This window comes from Stegostoma tigrinum, chromosome 35 (assembly GCF_030684315.1).
Source record: "Stegostoma tigrinum isolate sSteTig4 chromosome 35, sSteTig4.hap1, whole genome shotgun sequence".
NCBI classification, from domain to species: domain Eukaryota; kingdom Metazoa; phylum Chordata; class Chondrichthyes; order Orectolobiformes; family Stegostomatidae; genus Stegostoma; species Stegostoma tigrinum.
In genome coordinates this window covers 9,364,816-9,379,288 of record NC_081388.1, presented here as the reverse complement: position 1 = coordinate 9,379,288, position 14,473 = coordinate 9,364,816, and the positions used below count along the sequence as shown (strand labels likewise).

At 46.4% G+C, this 14,473-nt stretch overlaps 1 protein-coding gene across 2 annotated transcripts in view; it reads right to left on the bottom strand.

Annotated features, from left to right (window-relative positions):
- The window catches only part of LOC125447391 (adhesion G protein-coupled receptor E2-like), a 94,148-nt gene extending 80,245 nt beyond the window's left edge, over positions 1 to 13,903 (bottom strand). For both annotated transcript variants that reach the window (XM_059640042.1, XM_059640041.1), the window contains exon 1: positions 13,807 to 13,903. In XM_059640042.1, coding sequence (XP_059496025.1) covers positions 13,807 to 13,831 — 25 coding nt within the window. In that variant the 5' untranslated portion in view covers positions 13,832 to 13,903. The remainder of the gene's footprint in view (positions 1 to 13,806) is intronic.
- Positions 13,904 to 14,473: the final 570 nt, after the last annotated feature.

Below are 14,473 nucleotides of genomic sequence, written 5' to 3'. Positions count from 1 at the left end.
CACTGCTTGCTGGAAGGCTGAATAGTGATGCCAACAGTGTGGGCTCAATAGTGGAATCAAGGGTTTTGGGGATAAGGCAGGAACAGGATACTGATTGTGGATGATCAGCCATGATCATAATGAATGGTGGTGCTGGCTCGAAGGGCCGAATGGCCTACTCCTGCACCTATTGTCTATTGTCTGTTGTCTGTTGTCTGTTGTCTATTGTCTAATTCCCACAGCAGCTGAGGGTGCAATGGAGGGCTCTCCTTCTCAACCTCTCCCCTTGCCCGAGGTGTGGTGACCCTCAGGTTAAACCACCAACAGTCATCTCTCTATAATGGGGGGAGTAGCCCTGTGATCTGCTTAGGACTATGGTGACTTGGCCTTTAGTGTAGCCATTTACTCTGTCTAGCTACGGACAGGCAGGCTGGTCAACAACAGGGACTGTACAATCCACAGCTGGATGCATCTTGAGTTGGCCGTTCTTTAACAAGCAAAGATTTTCTCAGCACAAAGTTAACATGACAAGACAGCTGCAGCTAAGCCTGTCTAGTTTTTTGATGCCTGTGACTGAGATCCCAAGATTATCCGAAAATGCCATTTGAAGCATTTACTGAGTTTTTCCTCAGTGCATCCGCTCCCAGGGTATCTAACGCGGCAGTTCAATCACAACTCAAAGCTGGAGGATGTCCAATTTTCTGGAGCCTGTGTGGATTTCGCTGTAAACAACATGCAGTTTTGAACAGCCCACGCCAATCATGTGTTAACTCTTTCCCATGAAAAGTCAACTTGAGCACTGCTCCACATAAGGCAGTAACTAGCTCAATTTTTATAACCGACACAGATCAGGCTTGAGCCAATGTCTTTGACATGTCCAGACTTGACCAGTCTTCTCCTGAGGCTTCCACCTCCTCCTTGATCTCAAAACTCCACTGCTCGCCTTTCAGTGCATTTTTTCGTGGACTGAGCTCCACTTACCCACCCGCTCACCATAATCCTTAATTCCTTTACTTTTCAAAAATCTGCCTATCTTTCCCTTAAGGAAAGCCTCAACTGCTTCACTGGGTAGGGAATTCACACAGTCCTTTGGGTGAAGATGTTCCTCCTCAGCTCAGACCTAGATCTGCTCCCCCCTTATTGGTACACCCACCCAGTTCAAGTTTCACCGACCCCTTGTGGAAACATCCTCCTTGCTTCTATCTTATTATATTCTCTTCATAATTTCATATTTTTCCAAACTCCACTGAGTAGAGTCCCAACCTGTCTAACCTCTGCTCAATTTACAATCCCTCTTTACAGGAGATCAGCCTAGTCAGCTTTGTCTGAACTGAAATAAGAATTTTCCTTCAATTATGTGTTCACACAGGGCCTTGTTTCTCACTAGCCTGCACTGACTCCTATGTTACAGCAATATCGCAAATGCAAAATTCTTACATTTGCTTTTAAGTTCCATCTCTGGAATCTCCACCAACCTTCTGAGATCATAGCACCCCTACAGTGTGGAATCTCCACCAACCTATAAGAGATCATAGCACCCCCACAGTGTGGAATCTCCTCCAACCTTCTGAGATCATAGCACCCCTACAGTGTGGAAACAGGCTCTTCAGCCCAACAAGTCCACACCGACCATCTGAGCATCCCCAACCCAGACCCATTCCCCTCTAATCTGCCTGATCTACACAGCTCTGGGCACTATGAGCAATTTACCATGGCCAATCCACCCTAGCCTGCACATCTTTGGACTTTGGGAGAAACCGAAGGAAACCCACGTAGTCACTGGGAGATTGTGCCAACTCCACACAGACTGGCACCCGAAGGTGGAATTGAACCCGGGTCCCTGGCGCCGGGAGGCAGCAGTGTTAACCACTGAACCACCTTGCTGCCCTGATTTCTGTGTTCCTCCGATTTCGACGTCTTGTGGGTTTCCATCGACTCCTTGCTGCTCTGTAGTGGGTGCTTTACAATTGCTCAATCACCGTGCTTACTCTGTTGTGCTGAGATCCAGGGTGAGCTGCACAATCATTACAATGCGCACAGTCAGTGGGGAGGGGGGGTGGGGGGTTGCTGGTGGGTGGGAGTTGTCTTTTTAGGTAAGTGTTCCTGTGAAGCTCTGTGAGGACATGGTTTGTGGTGTGGCTCAAGATTGGCCTGACTCTGACAGTCTCCTGTTTGCATCGACGCTTTTACAGACATCTGTCTACACTTAGCAGGCTGAACGTCCCACTAGTGGTGGGAGAGATTGACAGGAAAGAAACGGAGAGGAGGAAAGTAAAGGAAGGCAAGGAAAGAGAGGACGAGACAGAAGACCAGAAGATCTCCTGCGATCTTCAATAATGGTCATTGAAATAACACATGGGAAAGTGTCCCGAAGTGTTTCACATTAAAACTAAAACATGACTTTGGGCTACAGAAGGGGCTCTTAGTTTGGAGGGCGATTGGGTGGATTGGGAGGGGGGTGTGGGTAGTTAAGGGAAATAATGGTTGAGGAAGACAGTTCCAGAGTTTCCACGCTCAGGCAGCTGAAGGCCGGGGAGACTGAAGAATGTCAAACAAAAACTGGCAGTGGATGAGAGATCAGGATTTGGAAGACGATCGAGAGGTCCAATGGTCACAGACGTGGAAGATGTCATGGAGAGAGGGAGAGTCTGAGACAGTGAAGAAGTTTGAAGGCAAGAATGAAAATTGTTCAAAATTCAGGTGACCGAGAGGTGATGGATGAAGGGACCTTGGTGAGAGTCAATGTCTGGGCAGCAATGTCTCATATGAACATTACAATAACATAGGAGTTAGTAGCAAGAGTAAGCAATTCAGCCCTTAGAACCCATTCTACCATTTAACATGACCAAGGCTGACCTTACCCTGATCTTAAATTCACTCTCCTGTCTGATCCCCATCGCCTTTTATCCCACTTTTCATCAGAAACTTATCGATTTCTTTCTCGAATCTGTTGATCGATACAGCCTCCACTACAGTCTAGGGCAGTGAGCGCCACAGATTGATAACCCTCTGAGTGAAGGAGCTCTGAACCTATTGTCTCTCGCTCGATATCTATGAGCTCTTGTTGGAGAATGTCCCACAAGGGGGAGCATCTGTCCCACATCCACCTTATCAATCCCCCTTTAGCATTTTATATACCTCGATCAGATCTCCTCCTCATTCTTCTGAACCCCAGTGGGTACAGTTGAAATCAATTTCTCAATATATTACGAACAAGAGGCTGATTCCCCAACACTGAGAAATAGATAATTCTGATCAACCAGTTCAGAGATGAAATGGCATGCATGAGGAACCCAAGCATCTGGCTCAGTGATAGAGGCAGAAACACAGAAACCCAACAATGGGGTGTAATCTATGAACATGAAACTATCTCAGCTTGACCTTAATGATTGCAAGCCACTCAAAGGCAGTTATTCGGTATTTGGGCACATGTAAATAAAGCAAAGGACAGATGTAATGGTGGCTCAGTGGTTAGCATTGCTGCCTCATAGCACCAGGGGCCCTGGTTTGATCCCACCGTTGGGTGACTGTGTGTGTGAAGATTTCATATTCTCCCTGTGTTTGTGTGAGTTTCTACCCACAGTCCAAAGATGTGCAGGTTAGATGGATTGACTGTGAGGAGTTGCTTATAGCATATAGGTGGATTAACCATGGGGATAGGGCGGGATGCCTTTTGTAGGGTTAGTGTGGGCTGAATGGTCTGCCCCTGAGCTGTTGGGCTTCTATGCAAGAGAGTCATATTCAACATGAAACATGAACTTTGTCTTTCTCTCCATGGACGCAGTAGGGCTTGTTGAGAGCTTCCTGAACCTTGTTTTCACTTCACTGAAAGGCAGCTCATCTGGCAAGTTCCCTATTGCTGCTCATGGAAAACTATCACAATCGAATTGCTGCCCGCATTTACCACAATGCCACGTCAAGATGACCCAAGTATTGAATTTTGGAATGACATCCCAAAGACCAAAAGCACAGAAAGAGCCCCCCAGCGAGTGCAAGTGCTCCTGCTCCACTTAAAGCCTCCTCCTGTTCCTTTCCCAATCTTAACCTGCCAGCGTGTCATTTTGTCCCATCCTCCTTGTCCCTTTAATCATGATGAGGCCATTCACTCCCCATGGAAACAGGATCCACATTCTCAACACCCCAATGTTAGAGGGCAATTCTTTGGAATTCCCTGTTGGATTTCTTGGGGACTATCTTAAAATGGTGGCCTCCCCGTTCACCTTGTTCCCCTTAAATGGAAGCATTTTGTCAGACACAATCTCTGTCTTCTCAGTTAAATGAAAATCTCTGGCTGTTCACCTTATCGCCGCGAATATTCGCCAGCAATTCTTCCTTTTAAATTTGTTTATGAGTTTCGGGTTCCACAGACAAAGCCTGCCAATTGTTGCCCACCTCCTAACTGTGCCTGAATGCTTCCTGGGACCACATCAGAGGGCTGCTGAGAGATTGACAGCTGCAGAATTATTGCTGATTGTCGTCAAACCTCAGCAGGTTAGTTTAGGGATGGGAAATCGGCCGCCCTCCCACGGTCTGGCCTGCATGTGAGCCCAGGCCCACAGCGATGGGGTCGACTCCAAAATGGGGGAGCCAGTTTAAGAGCAGCTGGGGACAAGAAACAAACAGTAGCCCAGACAGCGATGTCTACATCCCTTGAATGAACAAGGAAACACTGTTTAAAGAATTAATAAAGAAACAAGACACTGATGTCGGTCAGACGAGGTAAGGATGACAGAATATGCTTCCTAAAAGGCAATAGTAAAACAGTTGGGTTTTTAATAACAATTGTCTGATGCATTGCTGACACTTTCAATTCGACAATCATGAGATGAATTTAAATGTAGTGCCGACTTTAGTTGCATTTGAACCCAACTCCCCAGAACCTTGGCCTGTGCAGCAACTTCATCCTGTGCCCATCGTCTTCCCAGCGTTTTAAATTTGAGTGGGGACGGGGAGCGGTGGAGGGGGGGGTGGTCGGTGCTGGGGCAACAGGGGAATGTCACGATTCAAATTTTGCCTGCGCTTGTTATAACCAAGGGCTGCGTCGAAACTTTGCATTTCTCTAGTGCCCCTTCCGCAAACCGGCTGGGAGTTCCGATTCTCCTGCCAATGCAGCTAAGACCCGCTGGGGGGCAGCGTGGGGTGTGGTGGTGGTCAGTGAGAGGGTTTTCCTAAGTCGCCCTTTGTAACCCACAGAATCCTTGCACCACAACTTGGGAGGCAGCAGCTAAGTTTGTCAAGGTTCTTGGAGAATTCTGAGGGCTAGAGCAGACTTGATGGGCCCAATGTCCTCATTCTGCAGGGTACCAACTCCAGTGATTACACAATGTGGTGTTTAGCAGTTTCCTGCCTGCCTTGTTCCTTCTCTCCTTTCCCTAAGAGTCTGGAGCCCGACAAGCAAATACATTTTATAAATGTTTTAAAAATTTCATGGGTGTGGGTGTTGCCATCCATTTATTTCCCATCCCTAATTACCCAGAGGGCAGTCAAGAGTCAACCCCTTCGCAGGAAGGCTGGAGTCACATGTACGCCAAACCAGGTAAGGAGGGCAGTTTCCTTCCCTAAAGGACATGAATGAACCAGATGGGTTTTTCCCAACAATTGACAATAGCTACAGTTGCCGTTAAGCTAGCTTTTCATTCTGGGTTTCCTTGAAAAAAATTGGATTTGAATTCCACCATCTGCAATGGTTGGATTTGAACCCCCTCCTCAGCAAAAACGGAACTTGCTGGGTAAACTGAGCAGACCTGGCAGCAGCTTCAAACAGAGAGAGAGAGAGAGCCCAGTTAGAACCAGATGCTCCACTCACCCACACGCACATGACCCAATGATGTGAGCTTCACCCACATGCCTCACTGTCCCCAGATGCTGTCAGATATTTAACTGTGGCAGGCACTACACTCAAGCGCAGTGCGACACAATCTCTGGCTGTCTTCCAGGTCTCCCTCTTGTTGTATGGTGGGATACAGTAGGACAAAGTGGAATGGAATGGAGCAGAACCAATGAGGCACTGGGATACCATCTCAGATGCTTGTCCATGTCATAGCACCATTGCAACATGGCTATTGGTTTCTGGGAGCATTGACAATGATGGTGCTTTCCTGTGTTATGCCCCTTCTCTATTCCCAGCTCACCCGCACTGTGCTTTCCAGGCTAGGTCTGCAAGCTATTGGTAATATGCACATGGACCTCTCACTTTCCACCCTTTCCCACTTCCCTCTTGCAAACTTCCCCCTCTGGGTTCCTTATTTCAGACACACAACACCAGTCTAAGGAAGAAGAGAGCAGGGCATGTGAAAGAGGTTCCATACCCTTGCCACCCACTCAGACAATGGCACTGATTGGCATGGGGCCAGGTGTACTGTTTTGCATGGCATGTCGTGAGTCCTTGAGTGAGCTGCAGCGAGGATAGTATGAAAGGATGGTTTGCTTGTTAACCCAACTGAGGGAAGAGGGAAAGAGGACAGAGGTTCCACTTACAAATGGATCCAAAACCAAAGATGTGATGCAGTCAGTCAAGAATCCAGTGATGAATTCCCGAAAAACTTTGTAAACAAGAGAGTGGGCAAGCTATGAAACTCGTTACCACATTTGGGTGGTCATGAACAGATATCATAGAAACTCTACAGTGGGGGAAACAAGTCATAGGGTCCCAGACGCCACCCTATTCCATGCATTTCCTATGGCTATCCCACCTAGCCTGCACATCATGATGGGCAATTTAGCATGGCCAATCCATCCTAACCTCAGGAAGCTGTCACACCTGACGCGGATACTTGGAGAATGTGCAAAGTCCACATAGTTGCCCCAGGTTAGGATCAAAACCGGTTCCCTAGCACCATGAGGGAGCAGTGCTAACCACTGAGCCGCTGTGCTGCCCTTTATGTAGATAGGATGGAGTAGTGTAGGAGGAGGATGTTAAACAACATCACAGAGCAGTTGGGCCCATGGCCTGTTTCCGTTCGTTAGGTTCAATGTAATTCTGCAAAGTGCATTGAGGGTCTAACTACAGCAGCTGGGCTGCAGTGGTTCAAGAAGGCAGCTCACCACCACCTTCGTCAGGGGCAACTAGGGACGGGTAATAAATACTCACCCAGCCAGCAAAGCCCATATCTGATGGTGAATAAAACAGAAGTCTAGTGAGGGACAGATGATCCTGGCCCTTGTTGTCACTATCTCATTTAGGGGGCAAGTGCTGAGACACTGGAATGGAGTCGGTGGATGTTGACTTTGAAACACACTATGACCAAATCCTGCTGACATTGGATTCCTGAGCCGCAGCAGTGGCGCTGCCTCTCAGCAGGCCCTTGCAAATGATGTGTCAGGGCTGCCCAGTAATGAAACAGGAGAAATAGGGAGGCCATTCAGCCCCTTCTAGATTGTTCTGCCATTTGATAGCAAATCTGACTGTGGCTTCAACCCAATTTTTCTGCCTGTTCCCCAATCCGCCCCTCACCTCCAACTGCCCCCGTCCATTCCATCCTGTCCTGTAATCCTGGTCTCTCTGAATTAAATAGAAAATCCACCCCGCACAACCCTAAATACATTCGATGATCCAGCATCAGCTGCTCGCTGGAATAGGGAATTCCGAACATTATTGGCCCTCTGGGAGAAGGAATTCCACCCTACCTCCGTTTTAAATGGAGTTTGTGTTCCAAAGCTACAGAATAGCTCTGTGCGTGCACTCAAGCTACAGAATCACAGAATCCACATAGGATTATTCGGCCCATCGGGTCCACACTGAACCTCCGAGCAGTATCCCACCCAGGCTCCAACATTTTCCCATGGCTAACCCACCTAGCCTGCACATCTTTGGGTTGTGGGACGCACCTTTGGGGTAATTTGAAAGCGAGGCGAAAGCTACTGGAGTCTGCTCTCGTTGGAGAGAGATGGTACCTGGTGGTGAGTTCAACCTGAAGGTTGGCACATCTCTGGTGAGGGGCAGGGGTTGAGAAGTCACAGAGGCTTTCAGCTGGTGCCGGAACTGGACCCACGTGATTGACATTACTCCCCAGCATCTCAGCGAACCGACAACAAAATCTGAAGGCGCTATAACAATGTAAGCGCTCTCTTCAGGAAGTACCAGCAGGAAGCCTGAAGCCTCTCTTCCTTGTCAGTGCCCTTGAATTGGGATTCACTTGGGGCTGTTTTATTTCCTACACATTGTGTTGGAGATTCAAGTGTTTACGAATCTTGTGAGACTAGTTTCAATTCCTGTGGTATAATTCAGGATCACATCCCCTTGCAGCTACCCACTTCAAGCGTTTTCTGCCTTGCTGTCACATTTATAGTTGCTAAAATTCAATCTTTAGGAGTAATTTGTGATTTAGAGTCAGACTTGTAGAGATGTACAGTACGGAAACAGACCCTTTGCCCAGAGGCAGTATTATGAAGAAATATGAGTGGACTTAGATAGAAGCATATTATTTAACATCAATGTGACTTTTGGAATCAGGCCAGCACAAGCATTAAAGCATCCACTTAATGGATATCTGCAAAGATCAGATTTTGTCAGAACTTCACTTGAACATCCAGCTGAAAGACTCAGAAGTCAGATGTAGCTTGGTGGCTGATATTTCTCCATGAAGCAGAAGTATTTTTCTTTAAAAATTCTGACAGTAAGACTCGAGCACAACATCAAAGCTGACTCTCCAGTGCGGTGCTGAGGGAGGGCTGCACTGTCAGAGGATCCATCCTCTATTTGGCGTATTAACCCCAGCGTGTGTGCACGGTGCCACTACTTCGAAAGGCCATGTTTAAGGGCAGCACTGCTGCTAGGTGGAGCAAGAAATGCACACGCTCCGAAATACAACCATTAATCTCATTCAGTCTCACTTTCAAAGTTGCTACAGAGCCCCAGATCTAACGCCATAGACAATAGGCTGAAAAATCAGTAACGGGGCATTGAAAGCATTGGCTTGTCCAAGGCTGTGCTGGTTCCCCCGTTTTGAAGCGCGGCATTCCATGTTCTCATGGTCTAATGTTGATTAGCGAAAGAATTCAAACACGTATGTTCTGAATGCCACCTGCGTGAATGAATTGGGTGGCCATTTTCAATAGTGGGCGAACCTCATACCCTTTGTTGGAAATGCAATCCAAAATTAGAGAAGAGTTATTTCAGTCTCCAGGCCAATACTGGGCCCTCCATGCTTTTGGGAGTTTGACATCTAAATTGGCTGTGGTGTTGACAATGCGACACATTGAGCCCACTTGCCCCATCCACAACCCTCCCTCGCCCCTCCCCTGAGTAGGGTAGCAGCTATCGGGAACATTGCCCGGCTACAGGTCTGCCGAAAGATGGAATAGTCCCAGTGGTGAAGGGTCTACGTGTGTGGGGAAGATTCCCTAGCTAATCCCCAGTGCCCAGTTGGCATATTGGAAAGGTCTCCTGGTATAAGGCATCACTGGAACAGGGGAAAGCGAGTGATAGTGACAAAAATGGGGAGATAAGTAGGGAAAGCATGATTAGGTCAACAATTTCCCCCTGCCCACAGGGAATAAGGCTTAGGAATGTCCTGAAGGTCTTTCCAACCGATGTGGAATTTTTGAAGAGTAACGCAGTCAGTGCTGGCTGCACAGCCAGTTTGTGATGTAGAGTGACACCTATAGTACAGGTTCAATTCCTACAGTGGCCGAGCTCCTACTTTGCCAACCTCACCCTTTGCCTGAGGTATTACACTCAGCACCAAGTCGTCTCTCTCCAATGAGACAGCAGCTCTATGGTTGTCTGTAACTGGGGTGACATTGGATTCCACAATGTTTTATGCATTTAGGAAATACATATGAGTGAGCTTTATGACCCAAATAGAGAAACACAGGAACAGGAGGCCATTCAGTCCCCCCACCGTGTTCCACCATTCACTGGAATCAGGGCCTTCAGTTAACTCTGCCTTAATTTCATTTAATTACCTTTGTCCTGCTTCTCTTGATATTAACTGATCTATCACCCTTGGTGCCAATATCCCTAATTCCACAGTCCGTCGGGGAGAGCCATTCCGATCTCCCCAGCTTTCTAGGAGTTAAAAAATACTTGCCCCCTGTTTGCTGTCCAAAATGTCTAATTTAAAGATAGTATCTCTCTCTTCTTCCACTGGAATGACTAGTATGTTAACCATTGTGAAAGCTTTAACCATTTAAATTACCACTTTCATTTCATCCCTCACTCTTCTGTACCTGACGGGAGTGAAACTCATCTTGTACAGCTTAAACACAGGCAGCGTTCTGGTATACTCACACCATACCGTCCCTGTTTTCTGCTGCATAATACTCTATGATTATATTCTTTGTAGCTGTATTGAGGATGGCATGATGGCTCGCAGTGGCAGGGACTTGGGTTCGATTCCACCTTCGGGCAACTGCCTAAAGTAACAAAGGACCCCTATTTAACATCTCTTGTGGTTCTAATTTCACAAACCTTTGGCTGAATATCGAAGCTCATCCTGTCCAGTGCCACATGCACGCCTGATACATGAGGTGCAGCAACAAACTTTGAACGCAGGTATGGTGTGATTCAGGTTGAACATAACTGGACTGTGTTTTGGCGTAGGTAGATTGATAGGTTGAGCATAACCTTTGTCGTATTCCATATTCACAGCATCTCAGCAAACCTTTATCACTAAGATCATTTGGGCAAGTCCGTGACAGGAGCAAAGTTTGCTCCACACGTTTGGTCTGCTGCTGTTGTTGTGAGGGAACACTTTTATGAGTGCCACACTGCATAAAGAGGGGGAGCCAGAGACACTCAATACAACATGATAGCTACCTGGGTGGCGTACCATGGTTGTCGTGGGGTGCAGTTAAGTGGGGAAGGAGAACCATTTTCGTAGAGTGCGTGAGAAAATAAACAACTTCTTCCAGACACGAGCATGAAGACTAAGCAAAGTGCCAAGCCTTTGGAGCATATTACATGTTGAAGGCCAGTCCTGTAAACAGAACTGTCAGCCAAAACAAGGACCCAGTACCAGGGAAAGTGAACAGGGAGAGCGGAACAGGCTGAGACAAGGCATCATTGGGTTTGATCTGTTGCTTTAGCATCACCCCCAGACCCTCGATGAATTAGGCAGCATCTTCCATTGTCCAATAAGGTCTGGGGAGAATTGTATCAGTCTTTCCACTGAACAAAACTGGCCAGCGAGAGGCATCCACGAAGGATTCGGTGCTGTTTTACAACAGTGGGAGGCGGTGTTTGATTTAGTTTAATCTGACAACAATCACAGTTGGATAGTGACTGCACTGAGATGCTCACCATCTGGCGGTGATCACACCAGTATGCTCCCTTTGACAGTCACTTGCCCATTGTTTGCAAATTATCTGTAAAACAGATCGGAAATCTCCAAACCCAGTGTATAAAGTGGGTTTTCGCTGAATCTTGCCCATTTTTGCAGTCGACTCACTCTCCAAGCCATGCCACCACTTCCCTAATCATTGCTGCTCTTGCCATCACTTTGCTCTCGTCTTCCTGTAGTTTTGCTCATTCCTCAGTTTCCAATTTAACTCACAATAATATCTCAGAAATTATCACTACCCTCACCCATCCCTCTATTAGTCCAGCTTCATCTTCCACTGCCCTCTCTTACCCCTCTATCGCTAACAGCTCCCTTTTCCAGTGTCGCGCCCTCATTGTACTTTAACTGATTCCTTGTCTCATCCCTCAGGTATTCTTACTCACCTCCAAGTATGTTAGCAAGAACATTCTCTGTATTTCTAGGATTTAGGTGTCACGGCCTCTCTTTATTTATTTCTTACCTTCATTTTGTTGTGCTGCACTGTTGTGTTTTCAATTTCGATCTCCCTGCACCTCTTGTTTCTCTGACCAGCTGAAAAGCTACTACCCTCACTGTCTCTTCCACTCAATGGTCCCGAGAGACCCTTCCTAGTTCAATTTTTTAATTCTCTGCCCATCTGACCTGGTCCCTGAGGTACAGATGGTGAAGAGCATCAAGTTCTAAGGTCAACATCACTACTAATCTGATTGAGCTCAGCTTATCGTATCCGAGCCAAGGGTTTAAGTTGGGAGCTTTTAACCCTCTCTTTAGGTACAGTATCTGCAATTTACTTTCACGATCTCTACACAATAACTCACAACTTTCTCCAGGTCTTTGTTTGTGGCCTGAAGTCACTGAGCTGTCTTCGTTTTCGAAAACAATTGACACGCGTGCTGTTGGGAATTCCCCGTGTATCATTTTGTTAACAGGTTGATCGTCTAAAGAGCCAAAAATACTGATACAGTTGCCAGCCAAATCGAACACGTCAAATGAAGTCAACAACATCTACCCAGTTCCACTGGTGTAATCCTGCGGCTGAGTGACTTTTGCCCGTACCCGCACACCTTAGCCTCCCAGTAGTGAGAAGACACAACCTCTGGTCTGTTCTTACGTTTGCCTCAGGGCTAGAGCGCCAGACATCTCGGGCACTTTGCAATGAATGACTGCAAAAAGTGCACTGCTAATCTGGAATAAATCTACTCCTACAACATCTTGCCATTACAGTCAGACTTGGTCAAAACAAGTAGCTCACCATTCCGCAACTTCAACTAGAGAATGCGCTATTCTGAATAAAGGTCACTGGGCTCAAAACGCTGTTTCTCTTTGCACAGATGCTGCCAGACCTGCTGATTTCTTCAGCGATTTCTGTTTCTGTTTCACATCTCCAGCATCCACTGAGTTCTTTGTTTTATGGTAGAGGTTCTTCTTAAAGTTTTTTAACTCAAATGATTCAGAGAATTCAGCCTTCTCCCTCAAGACTAGCATTTATCAATTACGTTTCTCAAATCAAGTTCATCTTCGAAAGTGTGAGAGATGTGCTGAATTATATAAGGAGTTTAATAACTGTATAAACCTGCAGTTTCAAATTGCAGAGAATCATATATTAGACCCACTATCATGTAGAATCAGGGCAGTTAATCCATACTGACCATCCAAAGACTATCCCACCCTTACCTACCCTTCCTACTCCTGCAGTTTCCCATGGCTAATCCACAGAGTGTACACATGCTCAAACACTATGTCTCACTATGGGGCAATTTAGCATGGCCAATCCACCTAAACTGCACATCTTTGGGCAGTGGGAGGAAATGGGAAGAAACCCATGCAGGGGAGATCGTGCAAACTCCACACAGACAGTCGCCCAAGGATGGGTTCAGTCCCAGGTTCCCAACACTGTGAGGCAGCAGTGCTAAGCACTGAGCTACTGTACCACACACAGATATGACACAATTTATTGATCAATCTCTATAGACCTTTCATTCACCTCCAGATGAACAAGCACATAACACAAAGAATCTACACAGACTCTATTCCCCAGATGCTTACAGTGTAGGATTCCTTTATATCCATGGTGTTAAAAGTCAGTTCTTTGAAAGAACAGTCAATCCCATTGCCCGACTCTTGCAAATGACATATTTCTTCAAATCAAAATAGTCATTTCAAATGTATTCATTGTATCTGCTTGCATTTGCCTTTTGGGAGTTAGACCACTGTAACAAACTGCGTTTTCTAATCATCCTCTGATGCTTTTACCATTATCTTCAATCTACATCTTCTTTTACAGACCCTCCTGTCACTTTCCACTTTCTCAAAACTGCTTCTTAACTCTGAACTTTCATCCTCTTCACCAGAATGAGAAGCAGTCTCCAGGATTTACAGATGCCATATAACACCGACTGATCGAAAAGGAAAAGAAAGAGGTGAGATTTGAGTGAAGAGACTATGCTTTGTTAAAAGAATAGGACTGAAAGAAAGGCAAGGGGGAAATTGCAAATAGCAGTTCATGGGCACTGACTTACAGTAAATGTCAAGGGCAGTCAAATGATTTTGACCACAGGGTACTTACCCAGTAAGCATCTTTGAAGTGCCATCTTACTCACAGCCCAGACAGAGCGCGTCTGCTCGAGTTTGAAGCTGTGCTGAGTAAGAATGCAGCACACCACATCCTCTCATTATAAACACGTCAATATCAGGAAGCTGCCCGAAGGCAAGGTTGGAGCATAAAGTATTTTTTTAAAACAGAAGTTCTGTTAGATTGTGGTTGAATCACAAATAACACAACGGGGGTTAATTGTAGAAAATCATGACAAGGAAGCTATCTGTTAGTTCGGTTAACTGCAAAGCTCCTTCATATTTGATGCCTCCACGGATTCAGTTGATGATAAATTATTGGCCAAAATACCAGCCAGCATTTGGTTTGAAGAAATTGGCTGAAAGCCTTTCAATGTGTTGTCTCCGAATTAGGGGGATTATTTCACCTCTAAACATCTCCTGGTAGTTTGTGAAATTCGGCTATGGAGGCTTCATTAACCAGTTGCATTACACTGTCACAGAGCAGTTATGGAACAAGAGGCCATTCAGCCCAGCGTGTCTGAAAGTGGGAAAGTCGCTGTGCTGTCGCTCTCTCATTAGCCAGTGACGCCTGGAGCTGGTGTAACCTGAGGGTCAACACAAACATTGACTGCACACGGAGGACCATCAACTCAGTGAAAGACACTCTTTGGTCTGCCCGA